The sequence below is a fragment of the Microtus oregoni genome, unplaced genomic scaffold (genome assembly GCF_018167655.1).
Source record: "Microtus oregoni isolate MIOR12 unplaced genomic scaffold, Mior012 000004F_ref0000308, whole genome shotgun sequence".
NCBI lineage: Eukaryota > Metazoa > Chordata > Mammalia > Rodentia > Cricetidae > Microtus > Microtus oregoni.
This window is the reverse complement of record NW_024543063.1, coordinates 36,967,591-36,988,932: the sequence shown is the minus strand read 5'-3', so window position 1 is coordinate 36,988,932 and position 21,342 is coordinate 36,967,591. Positions and strand designations below refer to the sequence as shown.

Sequence of the window (21,342 nt, the reverse complement as noted above, 5' to 3'; positions counted from 1 at the left end):
GTGTGGGCATCAGACAACGAGGACTGCAAGGAGGAATTCTAGACAGAGGTGACCTTTATTGAGCTGATCCTGATCCTGAGTAGAGCGACTCTGGGGACCTGACGCGTTTCCCATCGGGGCGCCCACTACCGCGTCCCCCACCATACACAGGGAGCAGTGCGGAGGCCTGGCCCGGTGGGTGGGGCCCGAGCAGCCATTGGCGGCTTCGAAAGCGCCGCGGCGGGAAGGGCTGCAGACGCGGCGGACGATGTGGACAGGCCAGGTAAGCTTCAGCGTCTCGCGTTGGGACCCGGAGGGTGGAGAGAGGACTAAGAGAGCCAGTCCCCAGTCCTCTACCGGGGCCCTGTCACGGCGCAGTACCGCCACGAGACCTTGGCCTGAGACTAGTGGAGCCCGAGTTTGGAGTAAGAGGGCGGTGATGCGCGCCCGTGGCGTCACGTCCGCCCGGAGTGGGGCGGGACTTTACGTGCCGCTTGGGGTCTGCGCTGCGATCTACAGCTCTGTCTGCAGGAAGGTGGCTCTGCTTTGAGACGCGGGGCTCAATCAGGGCATTGGCTCTCTAGCCCTTGCGTTGCGTGTTTTTCGTCCTGTTGGTTTACTCCTTATGCCCCCTGCGCGTCTAATGGATTGCTTCCCGAGGCATCTTTTCTGTCACTTGTTTGTTCAACAACTGTCATAGCACCTACTGTGGTAAAGCGCCAGAAGATAGGAGTTGACACAGTTACCGGGGAAACGTTCACTCAAGGGCTTGCTAACTTTGCCGATATTTTACGCCCCTTTCTGTCATTTCTTCTAGGAATGACATTCTGCAAGCCACTCAGAATTAAGAATCTTCAGAAGTGCTAAGGAATGTTATATCTCATCTTTTGGGCACCCCACCCTGAATGCCCTGACCTCACCTGATTTAGCAGGGTCAAGCCTGGTTAGTACGGGGATGGGAGAGATGCCTGCTTCGTATATACCCTCCTCGTTTACCTTATCAGTGCCCACGAAAGCCCTCCCAGATGTTCTTCGTGGATGAAGTGTTGACTTGATAGTTGACAGACTATGAACCCCAAATCCTTGCCATACCCATTGTGCTTAGGGGGAGTATCTCCATCCTTCGTCCTTCAGGCATTTGTCAAGTGCATATGAGATGGCCCTTGACTGGACTCCCTGGATGACTTGATTGACAGGCACTGAAATTGTTAGGGTCGGGCTGGTGAGACTGCTCAGAGGTTAAGAGCACTGGCTGCGCTTTCAGAGGTCCTGAGTTCAATTCCCAGAACCACATGTTGGTGCACAGCCATCTGTTGTGGGATCTGGTGCCCCCTTCTGGCCTGCAGGCATGCATGCAGGTGGAACACTGTATAGATAATAAATTTAAAAAAAGAAAAGAAATTGTTAAGATCAGAGCCTGGGTCCGGGCAGCCCTAACAAGCTAGGCTCAGTGGCCATCTTCACTTGTCCAATTAAAAGGACAAGTCACAATGAAAAGCAAAGAAAAGAGATTTATCCAGTGTGACCACACTGGAAAGAACAAAGAGGCCTGGTGATCCACCCCCACCAAGTTCACCTCTGGTGTCCAGACTTGAGACAGACGTTTAAACAGAGAGCATCAGGTATACAAAACTCAGCAGTCCTGGTCACAGTGTGGTCCTGCCCATCTCTGAGCCAGTGTGTCCTGGTGTCAGTCTCTCCTGCAGGAGTGACTGACAAGTTGCCAGAAAAGCACCTCTGCCGGCCCCAGGTGTCAGCCTTTCCTTCTGCCATTGTGTTCCCGGATGAGTTACATTTTCTTGTTATCTGTTGTCTCCAAAGAGACTCTCCTTACTCCTGCCAGGACAGTAACAGTGCTGTAGATGTTACTGACAAAGTAATGAATAAGGCAAACATAGTCCCTGTCTTGAGCACACACAAAAAATTATTGTAGCTGTGATAAAATAATAAAGCTGATGGCAGGTGGCTCTGTAAAGACAGTAAGCACTGGAAGGTCGTAAAATAACTTTTTATTGGATGGTTGCAATAAGTTTCCGGGGAGAGACTAGGCTGAGGGCTGAATTACAGCAAGAACCTTCTAGCTAAGGGTTGCTGCAAATACAATGCCCCATCCCCAGAAGGATCCTTTAGTCTTACAGGAACTGAGACACGGTGTAGCTGAAGAGGTGGGCCTGCAGAAGTGGCTCAGTCATAGAGTATGTGCCTCAGGGAAGGCCCAGAATTCCGTCCTCAAATCCACGTGCAGAAACGAAGAAGATGAGGGAGAGGTAGGCAGAAGGAAGGAATCAAGGGCCAGGTCATACGTGGTCTTGTAGACCATGCTGAAGGTTTTGGTTTTGACCTTTAAGGAAAAACAGTCTCATAACTAAACAATACAGCAAATGATACTTCATTTTCACAACCTTAATTCAGCTTTTTTTTTTTTCATTCTAAACCATGCTTTGGTTTTCAGTGCCTTTTTAAAATACAGTCAACTGGGACTAGGGATGTGGATTTTGGGATGTGGGTATAGCACAGTTGGTAGGGTATGGCCTGGCATGCAGGAAGCCTTAGGTTTGACCTGTCACTGACTAGAACCCAGCAGTGACTCACTGCATAATCCCATACTTGGGAAGTAGAGACAGAAGGATCAAAAGTTGAAGGTCAGGCAGCAGAGGTGGCTTAGCAGTTAAGACGACCCATGGTAGGTGGCTCATAACCAACTATCACTCCAGTTCCAGGGAATCTGGCACCTCTGGCGTCCTCAGACAAACACATCTATGTACGGAGATACATACGGGCACACGAATGTATTAAATAGTTTTTTAATGGTTCAAGGTCATCCTCAGCCACAAGCTGAGTTTAAGCCCAGCGTAGGCTACATGAGACCATATGTCAATGCAGCTTAAAGAGTAATTAAATTCTGCATTCTCAAATAATACAGACCACTGAGAAAAGGTAAACCTAACAAACCCTGGGTTAAGTAGGATACTAAGCAATTCACACTGAGGTTTCTGAACTTGATTAATACATGACTGTGCCCTTCTTGTATCAGGGCCAGAAAGATGGATGAGAATGTTGCCGAGTTTCTCCGGAGGAGCATCTTGAAAATCCCCTTGCACGTGATAAAGACCGTCCTAAAAACCTGGGACTTTCTGTCCGAAAACCAGCTGGAGACCATAAACTTGAGGCAGAGGAAGGAATCTCTGGCCCAAGAAATAATTCTGCTGTGTGAGGTAACAGTGTTGAAAAATATCAGCCAAAGAAATTAATCAATAGAATAAAGTTAGACCAATATGTACATATGGTTAATGGATCTTTTTAAGCAATGGTACAAAAAACAATTCTGGGAAGAAAGAACATTCTTTCCAACTGTTGTTTTGTTTTGTTTATTTCAAGACATGTTTTCTCTGTGTAACAGCTCTGACTGTCCTGGAACTCTGTCTGGAAACCAGGCTGGCCTCAAACTAACAGAAGTCCACCTGCCTCTGCCTCTGCCTCTGCCTCCGCCTCCTGAGTGCTGGAATTAAAGGCATGTGCCTGACTGGAACAATCTTTCCAACAGCCTGGCTAAAACAATTGGATGCTCATATGCAAAAACACTTCTGCTGGTCAAGGTGCTGCATCTGTTCAGTCCCAGAACTATGAAAGCCAAGGTAGGGATGTCTAGTGTTCAGGTGAAGCCTGGGCTGTATCGTGAATGCAAGGGCAACTGCATAGGAAGAAAAAAGACAAGTTCAGTCCATCCCTCTACTGTAAAAGGAAAAGAAGACTCAAATAGATCCAAGATCCAAATGTAATACTTAAAACCATAAAATATGTCAGAGAGACAGACAGACAGAAATCTTTGTGTCATTGGGTTAGGCAAAGGTTTCTTAGACCGTCTAAAAGGTGGTTCATAAAAGAAAAAACAGTTGATAACCTAGAAGAATTGATCAATTTTTTTCTTTGAAAAGGGGTATTTAAAAAAGCTGCAGACTGATGGAAACTATTCCCAAACCCTGGCCTGTAAAAGACCTGCAGCTAAAATATGTTAAAAAGTCTCAAGAGTCAGTAATAAGAAAAAAAACTTAGCTCAGTGGATAAGAACCCCAGCTGCTTTACCAGAATGCCTGATTCCATTCCCAGCACCAACGCAGCAGCTCACAGCCATCTGTAACTCCAGTTCCAGGAGATCTTATACCCTTTTCTAGCCTCTAGGGTACCACGCACACACATGGTGCACAGACATACATGCAGGCAAAACAGCCATACACATTAAAAATATTTTTTCAACACAGAAAAGATTTGGTTAGACACTTCCCCAGAGAAAACATACAGATGGAATAAGCATACGAAGAAGTGTTTAGAATCCCTAGTCATCAGATAAATGCAAATAAAAGTTACAAAATATGGTCATTAAGATGGCTAGGGTTGGCAACACTGATCATACCTATTTGGAATAGATGGGATTTTTTTTCTCTTTCTGATGCTATACATTGGACCCAGGGCCTGGTGCCTGCTAAGCAAAGGCTGTCTGCTAAGCTGTTTGTACCTCAAGCCCAGCATTTATTTTGTGTTTTAGTGCTTGGGATTGAAGGCAGGGTCCCAGCCCTTGACAGTTTGTCTAAAAGTCTAAACATTTGCCACCATAGATTGAGCCATTCCACTGCCAGGCATTTTCTCAAGAGAAATGAAAACACATGCATATCCACAAAAAGACACGTATATTAGCACAGTGTTTATCAAAGCTAAAACCTAGAAACAACCCAAGTCCATCTATGGGTAAGGAACAAATTGTATCATATTCCCATAACAGAAAAACCACTAGCAATAAAAAAGAATTGAACTATAGATGCAAAAATATGGCTAAGTGTCAAAATAAGTATGCTGAGTAAAGGAAGCCAGATCAGAAAAGAATCCAGCCTTATGTTCACATTCATATAAAACTAGGAAATACAAATGTTGTGACAGGAGGAGGATCTGTAGCTGCTCAGCAAAGGTTGGGAGGAAGAGAAGTGGGGACAGAAGAGGATAGGAGTGAGAGGCAGGGGGAGATTGGGCGTGGAAGTTGCTGGGCGTGTCCAACACATTGACCCAACAGTGGCTTCATAAGTATGTTTATGGCCACATCTGAAATATTTAAGTTTATTGTCTCACTTGTGGAGGTGATAAAATGCCCTGACGAAAGCAATGTCAGCAAGAAAGTGTTTGTTTAGGGTCACATTCCTGGGGGTTCAGTCCACGAGCTCATGGGCTGGTCAGGTTGCGGGGACACCCAGTGTGCAGGAAGTATGGCCAGAACCTCATGGCGCCACTCTCAGTGACCTGCTTCCTCCACTGGGTTCCGCCCTCCCCCAAACAGCACCACCTACTGGAGACCAGATGCTCACCGTGTGCACCTGTGGGGACATTTCACATGCAAGCCACAGCTTGTATGCAGTTTAGTGTATGCTCAAGAGTGGTTGTTTTGTTTTGAGACAGAGCCTCACTCTGTAGTCCTGATTGGCCTCAAATTCATTGCAGTCCTTCTGCTTTTGCATCCCAAGTACTGGGATCACAGCTGTGAGCCCCCACATCTGGATTTTGAATGTTTCAAAAATCTAAAAGTTAAGTGATAAATGTGGGGTGAGTTTCAGGAGAATGTGCACTGATGCAAAAGTTGATAGGAGAGTGTAGATCGGAGATAGATCATCAAAACAGTACTTCAGGCATGCGAATAGAATGTTCTCACCAGCCCTTAAAATAGGCTTAAGGGGATTAGCAGCAGACCAGGTGCCTCATTTCCTGACCAGTTCACCCTTTCTTTCAGGGGAAGAATGCAACTCTTGATGACATGGCCCTCTTAGACATCGTGTGTAAGTTTGGGGGTTTTGTCTTTACATATTGGAGTTTTGTTTTATCAGAGGAATTTCTTATATTACTGCAGATTCTAGGGTCAGCAACTAAAAGCACTGGTTGCTCTTGGAGAGGACCTGAATACACGCAGTGACTCAACCACCTAGCACTCTAGTTGCATGGATGGGATGCCCTCTTCTGGCCTCTGCAGGACACTGCATGCACATAGTACATAGACACATGCAGGCAAACACCCATACACATAAAAATAAGCGAATCTAAAGTTGAGACGCCTGGTAGCAGATCCCTGCTGTCTCACTGGCGGATCTAGTGTTCCTGCTGAATTGTGTCTTCTCTCTGACCCTCAGACTCCACCTAAGTCAGTGGACATGGAGTGGGCAGTCCCTGCTTTTCAGGACCTTTAGAAACAGGAACTGGCTCACCGTGAGCATGAAGTGTCCTTTGTTGGACTTTGCTTTGTTGCACATTTGAGCGTGTGCCCCAGAGAAGCCGTCATGCACTACAGCTTCTCATTTCTTGATATTTCTTAGATTTTTTTTTTTCATCTTCAATGTTCACTTTTTAAAATTTAAGGACACAGACTGCTTGGGTTGGTTTTATGGCTCCATCATTGCTTCCCTGTAAGAGCTAGAGGATGGTGGCTCACATTGCCTGCCTTGGTATTTCCTTTTGGCAAATCTGTATAATAATGGTAATAATCGAATAAGGTCCTGGTCAGGGTCAAATGAAAGTGCAAGCCAAGCACTTGGAACAGGAGTGGTCTCCCGGGTTAGGGGTTGTTTCTTACATGTCATTTATTGCGAGGGACACACAAGTGCTGTAGCACACAGTGGACATCAAGGACAAGTAGCTGGAGTCAGTTCTCTCCTACCTGGAGGAACCCCAGGGGTCAAACTCAGTTGCCTGGCTTGTCCGCCTTACCAACCGAGCTGTCTCTCTGGCCCCAGAGCCAGGTTCTTATTAATCTGTTGTCATTATATATTGTCCTCATTTTCTTTCTATTTCTGGGATAAAAACCATGATGAAAAGCAACTTGGGGAGGAAAAGGTCACTTTATTTCAGCTTATGGTATTTAGTCCATCATGAAGTTGAAATTCAGAGCAGGAACTCAAACAGGCAGGAACCTGAAAGGAAGAAGTGAAGCAAAGACCATGGAAGAATGCTACTTGCTGGCTTACTCCTCATGGTTTACTCAGTTCGCTTTCTTATAGAGGACACCTGCCAGAAGTGGCACCACCCACAGTGGGCTAGAGCATCTCATGTCAATCATCAGTCCAAAAAAATGCCCCATAGGCTTGTTGACAGGCCAGTCTAGGGCTGCATTTTCTCAATTGAGTTTCCCTCTTCTCAGATGTCCCTAGCATGTGTCAGGTTGACAGAAAAATAAACAACACACATTAACTGACTGTATGACTGGAAGTATATCAAAAAGTCATCTCTGTCAGCTTTCTTCCAGCTGTGCTGTGGCTGAATCTGCCTCCGATTTAGTTTTCCTCATTTCCTGTCATTAGCTGCTAACTGAGCTAGAAGGTGGACCCAGGGCTGGAGGGGCAGATCGGTAATTGGAGTGCTTGTTACCTGAGTTCTGTTCCAGAGATCCACATAGCAGCTCACAACTGTCTCCAACCCCAGTTACAGAAGTTCCAACATCTTCTTGCCTCTATAGGAACCAGGCACACACATTGTATACTTACATGACTCTAGACATACACTCATACACATAAAAGTAAAAAAGTAAAAAAAAAAAAAAAAAAAAAAAAAAGTGGATCCATTGAGGCCTGGTGAGCAGAGCCAGTGATTCAATCTTTTTTTCCTTTTTTCGAGACAGGGTTTCTCTGTAGCTTTGGAAGCCGTCCTAGAACTCGCTCTGTAGACCAGGCTGGCCTCGAACTCACAGAGATCCACCTGCCTCTGCCTCCCAGGTGCTGGGATTAAAGGCGTGCACTACCACTGTCCAGTTAATTCACAAACTATGGATACCGAGGTCTAGCTGAGGAGAGGTTAACCAGCCCATCTCACAGTACTGATCTCAATGGTAACGAGTGTGTGAAGGAGAATTAAGAAATTATGAGAGCACAGAGCACTTTTTCAGTGATCATGGAAGGAAACTTCCTTGAGAAGATGGTTTTCAAGTTGAGAGCCATAGGATGAGCTAGCACTAGCCAGAGAGAGGGAAGTTGAGGAGGAGGAAACTGATGGGCATGGGATGGGAGAAGAGTGCCAGCCATGCAAGAGAAGGCACGAGCTGGGCTCCAGTGGAAGTGAACATTGAGATAGTTCAGAGATTTGGAAGCCACTAGAAGATTCTCAACCTCTATCCAAAGAATTATGTCAGCCCTTGATAGGTTATGAGCCAAAAAAAATTAGGTGATTGTTTTTGAGAGATCATGCTGGTTATGGCACGAGAGAGACCAGAGGGGAAGAGAATCGAGACACCTGTGAGATCGTCTGGAGAAGGGGAGGGTGGTAGCCCACGGGAGGTGGCAGTCAGGGTGCAGAGGAGGGTAGAGGCCAAGGGATGGAAGGGGCTTAATGCCTGCGTGGGGACAAAGACAAGTGGGTTGAACTTGCAGGACTCTCACCCCTACACATGAGCTAGGAGCCCTCCCCGCTGTGAAGTGGAGGCTCCAGGTGCCGGGATATCACACCCTTCACAGGTGGGGCGAGGCTAGCATGTGCCTGTCGCAGGGAAAGCTTTGTATCTGAGTCCTAGATGTTCACCTTCTATGTGACAGGCAATGGAGCGAAGTTCTACCTTTCTGCTGCACCAGTCTTATTCTGAGACAAATTAGCAACACAGAACCAGATAAATAGTGCCAGAAGAAAACACTTTGGGGACAGACATCATGCTTGCCTTTTGACACCTGCTGCAGATAAAACCAATCAATCAGTGATCTGTTGCCAGGCCCGTTGCCATGAAGAGAAATAGGGGCCAGTAATGCAGGCCCAGGAAAGGAAACGATGTTCTACCTAGGGAGAGACATAGAGAACATTGATGCTGAAGTTGATGGTACCCTGAGTGCTGGGCCCATATCCCCTTCAAGTTCAGAAAGCCTGATCTGAGGGGAGGACACAGAAGGACACAGAAGGAGGTCAGCACGGGGCATCCCTTCAATCCAGGATGAAGGGAAAGAGTTGAGCTTGCTGAGCCCCTAGGTCTCATTTCTCCTTCAGGTGCTCTTCGCATCTCCTGAAGGGTATCTTCTGTGTCACAGACGCAGCCTTGCCATATTCCACATGCATGCACTGAGTGCTTTACGCAGGTAGGCTTAGCCTGGGCCACAGCACTGACCAAGGCCCTCATCTTCACAATGCCATGGAGAGAACCAGGGGCAGCTTGGGTGTAATCAGAGTAAGCCATTGAGTAGTTGCTGCTGAGGAAAGAGTGGGCTGGGCTGGGGAATGAGGTGGTTAAGGAACAGAGATCTTAGGCCTCACGACCAGCCAACCTGCCGTAACCCTGTTTTCAGAGTCATTCGGTCCTGTGGGTGTATGCTGTGTTGTGTGACAAAGGTAGCTAAAAATGACAAATGTGGGGTGAAGAGATTTAATGGCTCAGCTAGTAAAACACCTGGTATTCTTCCAGAAGACCCAGGCTTGATTCCCAGCACCCACATGGCACCTTCCAACCGTCTGTAACTCCAGTCCAAGGGCTCTGCCCTCTTCTAGCCTCCGTGGGCAGTCACTCATATAATGCATAGATATAAATTCAGGGAAAACCTCCATATACAGAGCATACCTCTGCCCATTTAAAATCTAAATTAAAACAACCAAAGACTTGCCAAAAAATAATGATAAACACCAAAACTGAACTGGATTATCTATGTTGAATTGAGTAATTAGCGTTTGTTTGTCTGCAGTAAATTTCCTCCATTTAAATTTTATGGTTTGGGTTTTATAAGTTTGCACTTTGCGTCACCCTGTTCATGGGTTGCTGTTACATGTTAACGATATGTATTTGTGGGAGGGTGGGAAGGAGACCCACAAAGCACACTGTGTTCATAACTGTCGGTGCCATCTAATGCATCAGTACTGGTTAAAAACACGAATGTGTTTATCAGCACACACCTAAGGTCCTAACACACGGCACTGAGCTGTGAGCCCTTCTCTCTTAGATACTCAAGTTCATCGGCACAAGAAGCTCTGGGATGTCTTTGAGATGAGTAAAGAACCAGGTAATGTTTTTCACCTTAAACTGAATGTTTGAATTCGATATTTTGGCAATTTAAAAATGAGGAGCAAATGTGGTCTTTTTGTTGGAGGGTTTGGTTTTGTTGTTTCTGAATCATTGTATCCCTGTGTAGCATAGGCTAGTCTAGAACTCTCTATATAGACAAAGCTGGTCTTGAACTCACTATGTAGCTTAGCCTGGCCTTAAATTTACTGCATAGATAAAGCTAGTCTGGAACTTGTGGTGGTTTTCCTGCCTTTCCCTCCAGAGTAGTGGTTCTCAACCTGTGGATTAAGACGCCTTTGTGGGGTCAAATGACCCTTTTCCAGGGGTTGCCTGGACCATTGAAAACATTATGATTCATAACAGTAGCAAAATTACAGTTATGAGCCGGGCGGTGGTGGCGCACGCCTTTAATCCCAGCACTCGAGAGGCAGAGGCAGGCGGATCTCTGTGAGTTCGAGACCAGCCTGGTCTACAAGAGCTAGTTCCAGGACAGGCTCCAAAACCACAGAGAAACCCTGTCTCGAAAAACCAAAAAAAAAAAAAAATTACAGTTATGAGTAGAAATGAACATAATTTTACAGTTGGGGTCACCACAAGAGGAACTGTATTAAAGGGTTGCAGCGTCGGGGAGGCTAAGAACCACTGTTCCAGAGTGGTGTGGTGACGGCGATATGCTTCCACACCCAGCCTCACAGTCTGCGATTTGTCTATTGCTCATTCATATCCCCTGGCGCTCGGGCATGTGTGGTGTGGCCATTACTGTTCTAGGATGCACAGGATGAAGATAGTGTGGCTCCCTTAACCTCTTTGTCTTTCTCTCTGCACTGACAGGTGAAGATGTCGACCTTTTTGACATGAAACAGTTCCAAGGTTCCTTTAAGAAAATTCTTCAGAGAGCATTAAAAAATGTAAGAAAATAATCCTCTTGGATTTCTACAAAATTCAGTTTAGTGCTATCGAGGGAGGGAGGGAGGGAGGGAGGGAGGGGAATAATATGTCATTACCTCAACAAACGGAAATATTACAAAACCTTCCCTCTCTTACCTGCCCATTCCACTGCTCTATAGGAGCAGTACTGCCCACGGGAACTCTGCCATGGTAGAGGCTTCCTCTACTGACAATCCGGCACATAGCTGGTTGCCACATGAGGACCTGATACGTGGCTGTTGTGACTGAGTGAATGAATCTTTAAACTTACTGAATGAACTCCCATTACATGCTCCACATGTGGCTAGTGGCTCAGCTGTTGGCCACCAGTCACTTTGGCTTTTGCAATGGGAAGTGAAGGCACCCAGAGCAAGACCCTCTGCTGTTCCAGCCAGTAGGGGCCACTGAGTTCTCTACTGCTCACCAGGGGATGAGACACCATTCTGCAAACCCACGGCCCAGACTGGGAGAGGCAGCTGAGTGCTGAGTGGCAGAGTTTGTTCTGAGCCAGCAGACAGCATAAGCACCTGCTTTTCCTGGAGTAAGATCCCAGAGTGAAGAAACAGCAAGCCAGCTGGTCCTCTCTTCAGGTTCTCCTTTCCGGGGTCAGGGCCCAGAGGGAAAGTGGACTGGAGCTTGCTGATGGTCTAGCAGTGGCTATTAAAGTCCGAGCAAATACAGTCATAGCTGCAAGTTTAGAAAGACCGATGGCTGGCTGTGACGTGGATACCACGCAGAACCTCAGTGGCTGTAGCTGCTGAGACGTGTGTGGAAGAGCGATCAGGATCAGTGTACTCTGGGCTCATTGCCACACACAGATCCTGCTGTGAACTGCAGGGACACGAAGTGTGCTAGCCAGCGACACTAAAAAGGCTTCATAGAAAAACACCCTTTCCCTTTAATTGTTTTTTTTAAAATATTTATTTATTTATTATGTATACAATATTCTGTCTGTGTGCATGTCTGCAGGCCAGAAGAGGGCACCAGACCTCTTTACAGATGGTTGTGAGCTACCATGTGGTTGCCGGGAATTGAACTCAGGACCTTTGGAAGAGCAGGCAATGCTCTTAACCGCTGAGCCATCTCTCCAGCCCCTAATTGTTTTGTTTTTGAGATAGAATCTCACTATGTAGCCCTAGCTGGATAGAACTCACTCAGATCTGCCTTTCTCTGCCTCCCAAGGCTGGCATTATAAAGGTTTGCCCAGCCAGATAGATCATTTTTTAATTTTTTTAAAACTATGTTTCAAGCCCGGCAGTGGTGGCGCACATCTTTATCCCAGCACTCAGGGAGGCAGAGGCAGGAGAATCTCTGTGAGTTCGAGGCCAACCTGATTTATAAAGTGAATTGGTGCCACGGTGAGATCTAATCAGAAAGCTTAAATCTTTTCTTTATAAGGTTTCAGTCAACTTCAGAGTCGACCAGAAGAATGCTGTGTGGATTCGGGTTGCCTGGGGAACACAACATTCACAACCAAACCAGTACAAACCCACTTTTGTGGTGTACTATCCCCAGACTCCATATGTCTTCATTTCTACCTGCCCTCTGAAGAGCACTGTACCCCTTCTCCATCAGGTAGGGAACAGATTCCAGCAGCTGGAGCACTCGGTGCTCTTATCTCAAAGGCCCACATAAGTATAAATGCTGATAAGATTTAGTGTACAGTAACTTAGTTCCCGTTCTTCTAAGTAAGACTCTTACCTACAGTGGAAATGTGATGGAAGATAATAGCTTGGTCTAGTTTTTTTTTTTAATGTAAAAGTAATGCACGCTTAATATGAAAACAAATGTAAGCAGTTCAGAAGTCTCTAAAGGGGAGTCATCAAAACTCCGCCCCTCCTTCCTGCTCTATTCACCCCAAGTAGTAGCTGTCTCCTTCCAAAGCTGTTTCGTCAGTGTCCCCAGTAGTGCTGTTTGTCCTTCTATTATCTGCCTACCAACAGCAATTAGCTGCTGTGACCACTTTCCACACTCGTGTACCCAAAAATATTACCTGTGTCAGAGGTGACCCCTCTCTTTTTCAGGGGGTCTACCTTTGTGTCTTAGTGTTCTGCTGTTGTGGAGAGGCATCATGACCAAGGCAGTTCTTTTCAATGAAAAGAAAGTAGTTCATTGGGGACTGGCTTCTAGTTCCAGAGATACAGCATTATCACCATGCTGGAAGTGGAGAGAGCTACATCCTGATCCAAAGGCAAAGGGGGGAAGGGGGGAGACTGGAACATGGGCTTTTAAAACCTCAAGCCCACCCTAGGGACACACTTCCTACATCTACTGTACTGAGGCCACACCTTCTAATCCTTTCACACATTTTACTGGCTGGTCTAAGCATTCAGATATATGAGCCTGTGGGAGCCTTTCTTATTCAAACCACACTTTGGTATTACAGGTATCCTAGCTTCTTTCCCAAAGTTGGCCTGTTCATTGCTATGCCCCCTATTAGCACAGAGCTAATAGAGTTCTCCCAGAGCTTGAGCTTGAGCGGGGTGCAGGCGAGCAGCAGTGTAGTTGGCTTCCTGCTTCCCACACACCTATCTGACAAAGTAACAGGTGATAGGATTAAATTTCTTAAATTCCTTTTCACTTGTGACGGGTGGGGGAGTCATTGTTTTTAGCCGGGCTCACCCTTGCTGCAGCCTCCCGAGGGCTGGGATCCCAGGTGTGCACTGAGCTTCCGCACAATGCGCTTTCCATTCTTAGCTGGAACACACGCGTGCGTGCATGCGTGCAGACCCACGTGCAGCCCTAACAGTCTTGTTCCTTTCCCTCCAAGGCCATGAAGGTTGCGAGCAAACACCATCAGATGGTGCACCTGAATCTGAAAAGCCGGCACCTGGACTCGCTCAAGGCTATCGTTTTTAGAGAGTATAACCAGGTGAGCCAGTCAGCACCTCTTTAAAGTCAAGTGTTCCTTGACTATCTGCACACTGAGCAGGTGGAGCCAGCCACTCCCAGCCCGGCCTGGAGATGAGTAGATGAAGCTTTCCCTCGCTTCACTTTGCTCATGTTTGTTTTATTTTTTTTTATTTTTTTTAATAAATATTTATTTATTATGTATACAATATTCTTTCTGTGTGTATGCCTGAAGGCCAGAAGAAGGCACCAGACCCCATTACAGATGGTTGTGAGCCACCATGTGGTTGCTGGGAATTGAACTCAGGACCTTTGGAAGAGCAGGCAATTCTCTTAACCGCTGAGCCATCTCTCCAGCCCCCGCTCATGTTTGTTTTAATCTTTCACAATTTCTTACATACATAATGTACTGTGATCATATTGTCCCCCATCATCCTCTTATCCCCTTCCCCATCCCCCCTGAACCTCTTCTTCCCAACAAGTCCCCTTCCTACTGTCATGGGGCTAGTAGGGGTTCTTTTGAGGCCACTGCATTTAATTAGGGCTGCTTGCATGAGTAGGGATGTGGTGTTATTTCCTAGAGCAAGAGCACCCACATTGGCTACACCACTGACAACTCAACTTCTTTCCCCCAACAACCATAAGCTGCCTAGAGCTCCTCAGAAAGAGGTGGGGCCTCCTGAGCCCTCCCCTGTCCAGGATAAAATGATGAAATGTTTGCACGTGGTGTTTCCATTTCTTGACAAGGACAGGTCTACCCTTGTGGTCTTAAGTTTTCTTCTGTACATGGCAAGTGTTTGTGCATGTTCATATTCTCTAGGTGAATGGGCTTCCTTAAGAAGGTTATGCTGTGTGTTATGTTCTAGGGAGAGAGAAAGAACAGCTGTCTGCAAGTCACTCTTTAAGGGGAATGTTGTAAAACTGGGAAATGGACCTTGGCGGCCTTGGCGGGCGAGAGCCAGAGGCCTCACAGCGGGCAGGAGACAAATACACCATGCAGACAGAGCTTGAGCACGAAGTTTATTGAGAGAAGGGTAAAGCAGGGGAGAGAGAAGGAATGTGCAGAACTTGTCTCTTAAAGGGATCTTTTGCACCTGCATACAGACTACGAAGTGACTATGTAGCAGCCGTAGAACCTGGGCTGGCCAGGGTATTGCCTGGGTGCATCCTGCCAGGTGATGGGACAAGCCAGCATGATGCCTGAATCCCAAGAGGGGAAGGGTAGAAACTTGAAGGTGTTTTTGCCTCAGGGTATTGCTAGCCACTTTAGACAGGAACCTCTAACTGTGAGCCAAAATAAATGCTTCTTCCCTTTAAAAAAGAAAGTAATTTTTATTTGTTGTTGGGGGTTTTAAGATACCCCAGGCTGACCATAAACTCTTTACATAGCTGAGGCCTCTACCTCCCAAGTGCTGGGATTGTAAGCCTGAGCTACCATGTTGACTTCCTAAGAAGATAGATGATGGCCTTCTCCCTCCCTGCTCCTTCCTTGTCAGCCCTCTACCCTACTTCCAAATAGACATCAACTGCTATCCAACCACAGCTTTATTGAGAGAGTTCACATTGTTAGCCACCAGCTGGAGAAGCGGTCACTCCCTCAAAGGAGATGCAATAGAAAGGATCGAGAAATGTGGGCTCATGGTGGCAAAGTATCTTTCCTAAAGGGCCCTGAGAGGTTTTTCAGGGTCTGACGACACAGTGCTGACACCAAGATGTCAGGGTTGTCTTCCATTCCTCTGGCTCTGTGCCACCCCAGCACCTTGAAGTGATTTTGTTTCATACGGTGCTGGGGATGAACCTAAGACCTCACATCTGCTAGGCAGATTTCTCTACCACTGAACTGCATCCTTGGCACAAGGCCCACTGTTCCGTCAGTTCCTAAAGCAACCTTTCAGCACAGCTTACCGTCCTAAGAACTATGCTCAGTTTAGCTAGCCTGTGGCAGAACCATTGTTTCTTTCTACTAAGTAAGAATATACAATATAAGACCTCTTTTTTAAAAAAATAAATAAGATTTTTCCAGGCAGTGGTGGTAATACCTTTAATTCCAGCACTTGGGAAGCAGAGGCAGACAGATCTCTTGAGTTCAAGGCTAGCCTGGTCTACAAAGCAAGTTCCAGGACAGGCTCCAAAGCTAGAGAAACCCGGTCTCGAAAAACGAAAACAAACAAACCAAAAACCCACACAAAAAAAAATTATTTACTACTTTACATCTTAGAACCAGTTGATATCTATGTATCCCAACATGTTCACTTTTTCTCTTTCCTAGAACTTTGACAGCCACAACACCACAGTGCCTCTGCAGAAAGAAAGCTTTGGACTAGACATGAATTGTATGTGAGCTTTGAAACAGCTGGGGTCGGGAAGGGTACCTTTGCCTTTCAGGTGACTGCTCCACAATAGAGCAGTTGTGCTAGGACCACATCATACTGCAGAAAAACCAAGACTTAAGTATTTGGGGGCAGAAAGCCGTGCTAGCTCAGGTGTTCTTCAGAGTTCACAGATGGCTGGCAGCCACTGAGCGTGCCCTTCGTGCCCAGCAGCGTACACGGTCCTTCCATGCGATTGTCACGGCAGTGTTGACAGCTGGCCTGTGGAGAGACACTCTCTACTGGGAAACTGGGTCTCAAGAAGGGTCACAGAGCTAGGTCTGTCCGAGGTGGAGCCCACGGTTTCATGCTCTCAGTGAGCTGGATGTGCTGGTTCTAGAATAACATGGTGGTGGCACAGCTACTCACTCAGAGAACCTGAATCTCCCCCTGGAATACCGAAGCTCAAGTTAACAAGAGAAGAAAACAGACCCCATGTTTGGAAGAGAGCACAGATTCCAGAGGCATAAGACCTGCTGTGAGTCCCGTGTTAAGAAACTTGATAGAAAAGCATTCATGGTAACTACACAGAAAGTGTATTAGAACCTAGATAGTGTCGTGGCACTGTAGGTATTTCTTACTCCCTTTTGTCAGCCTGTGCTCTCCAGCTGTTCTGTGGAATGACTTTATTTCAATAAAAAGAAGGGACAGGAAGCATATCTGAGCTACACAAATCGTCTGCAAGTTTAGGATGGGAAAAAGTATAGGGTGAGGTGTATTTCTAATGGTATCTCAATCCCAACTCTCATCCACAGTGGATTCAAACATCATTCTTGAAAACATAGAAGAAAAAGAAAGAATCAAAAGAGTCACTCAGGAGACGTTTGGAACCTATTCCCAGCCACAGCTGGAATTTGCACAGTATAAGGTAGGATGGCGCAGTGAACAGCACCTGCAAGTTAGTGCCTTTTTTTTTCTTGAGGTACAGAAGTCTTAACTGGAAAACGTGTCCAAAACCTATTCCTTTTTCATTTATCAGCTTTATGTGACAAATATTTAAGTTACATAGATCTTTTTATCATATTTGTAAGTTCTCCTGTTAGCAAAGGACACATCCTGAAATTTTGAATTTGCTTTTGCCTTCAGTAACTCAGCTTGTATATTGCTACCTGCGGGGAGGGCCTGTGCACACCTAGAACAGTATTTGGCATATAGTAAATGCTTGTAAATACTTGAATGGATGAGCTGGTATGGTGGCACACACCTGTAGTCCCAGCACTCAGGAGGCTGAGGCAGGAAGATCTTAAATTCAAGGCGAGCCTGGGCTACTTATACTTAGCAAGTTGGTAGCAAACTTGCCTGAATGACTCAGAAGCACAAAAACAAGAGAGAAAACACATTGACTACGTAGCCCCACTGACATCAGATGGAGAAAATCAGCGGTGCAAATATACTGTAAATTAAACTTGTTTCTAAGGGGTGCTGCTGCCCACCATGTGACCAAATAGGAATACAGGCGTCAAGCCCATGGCCACTGTTAGAAGAACTTCAGTATATGTCATAGACACCCTAGCATGAGCCCATGCTCCTACTCTTAATACCTTCCTCCCCCGGCCCCAGTAAAATAGTTTCCTATGAATCTTCTTACAGCTACAGGACACACTAAAGATCTGCCATTGATCTGCTCATTTAGGCCCAAAGGCGTTTTGCTTTGACTTGTTTTAAAGGAAGACGGCTGTGTGTGCTTTGCTCACTTGTTAAGGAGGCCAAAGGTCAGTGTAGCCATCTTCTGGTCTTATTCTTTGAGATAGGGTCTGTCACTGAGCCTCGAGCTTCTTTTCAGCTGGACTGACTGCAAGGAGCCCCACCTTCCTCCCGTCTCTTCCTTCCTCCCAAGTGTTGGGGTTACACATACATGGCTGGGTGCCAGGGACCCAGACTCAGGTCTGAATCCTCAAGCAATAAGCACTTTACCCACTCAGCCATCTCTCCAGTCTGCTTTATTGTAGCCTAGGACAGCCTCAAATTCCCATGTAGCCAAGGCTGGCTTTGAACTTATGGCCCTCCTGCTTCCTCCCTGTCACAGGAGTGGCCACCACACTTAGCTGTGTTGTATTAACTGAGGTCTTTTAAAGAGCTCCTAAGGGTGTGGTCTCTGAACTGGTAGAACCAGTCGCAGGAATGGGGAGGGAGCACAGATCTTAGCTCCACCCTTTTCATCCTGAGTCAGGGCGAGGTTGTGTCCACCATCTGTTTCTGCATACTGGCTGCTCTGGGCTATACACTAAAGCTGGGGAGCCACTGACTCAGGAGATAATTTGCTTGTTCAACCTCTAGGATGGTTGTGTTCTGATAGTCTAGGTGTGCCCTCACACCTGATTTTCTCCAACCTCAGGAAATGGCCAGAATATTATACTGAATGCCACCAGTCCACTTTAACTAGCCAATGGCCACATTTTGCCACGTCCTTTTTCTTTCTCTTTATTCTAAGTATAGATTAAAGAGAAATTGAATTCATTGCAGACAGTAAGTATCCCATAAATATTTCAGCATAGTGCCTCAAAGTTTTAAGAATCACTCACACCAGGTGGTGGCTCGCATCTTTAATCCCAGCACTCAGGAGGCAGATACAGGCGGATCTGTGAGTTCGAAGCCAGACTGAGTCTATAGAGAGAGTTCAAGGACAGGCTCCAAAGATAGAGCTACCCTGTCTAATATTTTTGTTTTTAAATGTGAGCGTATAGGAGGCACAGGCAGAAGGATCATTCGAAGTTCAAAGCAGCTGGTCTACCCCGAGTTCCAGGCCAGTCAGGCCACAGTGAGGCACTGTTTCCAAAAAGAGAGGAAAAAGCTAGGGTCACATACTATGATACTTAGTTATTTGATGACGTGGAAGAGTTGTTTGTATTTAGGGCTGTGGCTACAGCTCAGAAGTCAAGCACTGGTGTCATCACTGTTCTATTGCTGTGAAGAGATATCATGACCAGGGAAACTCTTACGAAAGAAAGCATTTAATTGGAGGCTTGCTTATAGTTTCAGAAGTTTAATCCATCATCCTCATAGCCAGGAACATAGTGGCACGTAAGCAGGTGCTGAAGCCGTAGCTGAGAGCTACAACCTGATCTGTAAGAAAATAGAAAGACCCTGGGGCTTGGCATGAACTTTTGAAACCCCAGAGCCTACCCCCATTGACACACTTATTTCCACAGGGCCATTCCACTTAACCCTTCTAATCCTTTCAAATGGTGCCACTCCCTCGTGACTGCTTTCAAATATATGAGCCTATGGGGGCCATTCTTACTCAAAACATCACGAGTGTTTACACACATTAGGCCCAGCACCTGAAAAGTTAACAGTGAGCATTCCAAACATTCACTGCAATCTGCATTCTTGGGAGGCTGAGGTTAAAACGTGGTCTACACAGCACAATCCTGTCTCGCAAAAATAAATAAATAAAATGATGTACAGCAATGGACCTCTTAGATACATACTGAAGTATTTCCGGTCAAATACTATGTTGTTTGAGATTTGCTCCAGTCTGGGGGAAGAGAGCACTAACAGATGAACCCAGAGCTGCTGATAACTTCCTCAGCTGGATAATGTGCACGTGGAGCTCACAGTGTGCTCCTTCTGCGTAATGTGGTTAGGTGGGAAGGGCTCTTAGGGGCACTTGGCTGTTGAGATGGTATCTGGCTTCCAACTTGGAATCCATGACTCAGCTTCCTGGAGGTAGGGTTCTAAGCTTATGTGCTACTACATCCAGTGTTTAGATATGCCCTCAGTCTTCCATAGTAAAAATCCAAGACTTTACCTATGCGTATAAGGTTTTGCCTGGAAGTGTGTAATGCACTAGATGTGTGCCCACGGCCTGTGGAGGCCAGCGGCTGTGTAGAATCCACTGGAACTGGAGCTGTGGACCATATGGGTATTAGGAACCTAACCCAGGTCCTCTACAATAGCAACAAGGACCCTTAACCACTGAGCCATCTCTCCAGCCCTGAGATTTATTGTTTTTATGTTGGATGCAAAATGTAATAGGCACATGAGGGCAGCACAGACTCTTGTCTTCTCCTGCAGATCAGTTGCTATCCTGAGGGTGGTGCTGGCACTCAGCCTCACCTGTGGGTCCATACCGTGCTGAGGGCAGTGCCAACACTCTGTTGAATGTATTTCTTATACCAGATGCTTTCACTCTTTGCAGTTAGCAAGTTAAACGGGATCTACCTGTATTAATTATTCCGTGTGGTTTTTGAAAGCAGGAATTAATGGAATACATAAATTGTTCATTATCTCTCACCATCCTAGCTGCTCCTGGTATTGACAATCATTTATAAACTTTCTTTGACAGCTGGAGACCAGATTCAAGAGTGACATAAGTGGCGGCATCTTGGCTGACAGGAAAGAACCCCTCCGGTGCCTTATAAAGTTCTCAAGCCCACACCTTTTGGAAGCATTGAAATCCTTAGCACCTGCCGGTGAGTGGTCAGCGTGTCCTACCAGCCAGACAGCTGCTTTTGATTCTCAGTAGAAGACTAGCTAGTTACCTCTTAGTGTTCTGTCTCTCCAGTCTGCTGCCCACCAAGCCGTGTTTTGCTTCTGTGCTTAGTAGGTGGTAGGAGAAGGTGTCCCTAATTTGCTTCTGGTTTTGGCCATTTTTAAACTGATTGTCCCCAGGATCATCTGGTTTTTTTTTTTTTTCTTTTTTTCAGGTATAGCAGATGCACCGCTTTCTCCACTGCTCACCTGTATACCAAGCAAGAAAATGAATTATTTTAAAATTAGAGATAAATGAGATATATGTGGCTTTGCTCGTATTGCACATGGAATCCCAGTTGTAGCCGGCTGGCTTCTGTATAGACTCTTGTGTTTTAGAAATCAATCCTTGGCATTGGAAAGTCCGTGCTTTTAATGTAACTGTTGGGACTCTATATGTCCTCCCTATGTGCTCTTGTACCCTTGCTGCTATGGCCTGCTAATTAAATTACAGCAGCAGTGATACCTCTGGCTGCTCAGCAGGTCTTGGGCCAGCTGCATAAAGGTATAAAAGGCTTTAGCTCAGGGCAAAATAAAGGTTGCTGTACTTCCACCTGAAAAGAAACCTCCATGTCTCAATCCCAGCACCACCACCACCCACCACCCCTGCCAGATCCATCTATGGAGAAAAATTTGAGGATGAGAACTTCATCCTGAAGCATACAGGTCCTGGCATCTTTTTTTTTTTTTATTGAGAAAAGAAGAAAAAAAAAAAAAACAAGTTTCCACCTCCTCCCAGCCTCCCATTTC

The 21,342-nt window shown here is 46.1% G+C and overlaps 1 protein-coding gene across 2 annotated transcripts; it reads left to right on the top strand.

Moving 5' to 3' along the window:
- The first annotated feature begins 24 nt into the window (after positions 1-24).
- Cenpn (centromere protein N) lies at positions 25-21,140 on the top strand. Of its 2 annotated transcripts, XM_041650091.1 has the most exons (12): positions 25-262; positions 797-922; positions 3,014-3,194; positions 5,750-5,795; positions 9,912-9,971; positions 10,805-10,881; positions 12,299-12,475; positions 13,671-13,772; positions 16,020-16,083; positions 16,875-16,987; positions 20,408-20,534; positions 20,769-21,140. In XM_041650091.1, the coding sequence occupies exons 3-12, from the start codon at positions 3,024-3,026 to the stop codon at positions 20,849-20,851; spliced, it is 1,020 nt and encodes a 339-aa protein (XP_041506025.1). In that variant the 5' UTR covers positions 25-262; positions 797-922; positions 3,014-3,023; the 3' UTR covers positions 20,852-21,140. The 2 variants fall into 2 exon arrangements, with proteins under 2 accessions (XP_041506025.1, XP_041506026.1); XM_041650092.1 differs by lacking the exon at positions 797-922.
- The last annotated feature ends 202 nt before the right edge of the window (positions 21,141-21,342 follow it).

What these genes read in the sequence shown, in the direction of transcription:
- Cenpn (XM_041650092.1), top strand. Translation starts at nt 3,024, where the DNA reads ATGGATGAGAATGTTGCCGAGTTTCTCCGGAGGAGCATCTTGAAAATC. An exon ending in AAATAATTCTGCTGTGTGAG is followed by an intron (nt 3,195 to 5,749) that starts GTAACAGTGTTG and finishes CCTTTCTTTCAG; the next exon opens with GGGAAGAATGCAACTCTTGA. An exon ending in CTTTGGACTAGACATGAATT is followed by an intron (nt 16,084 to 16,874) that starts GTATGTGAGCTT and finishes TCTCATCCACAG; the next exon opens with TGGATTCAAACATCATTCTT.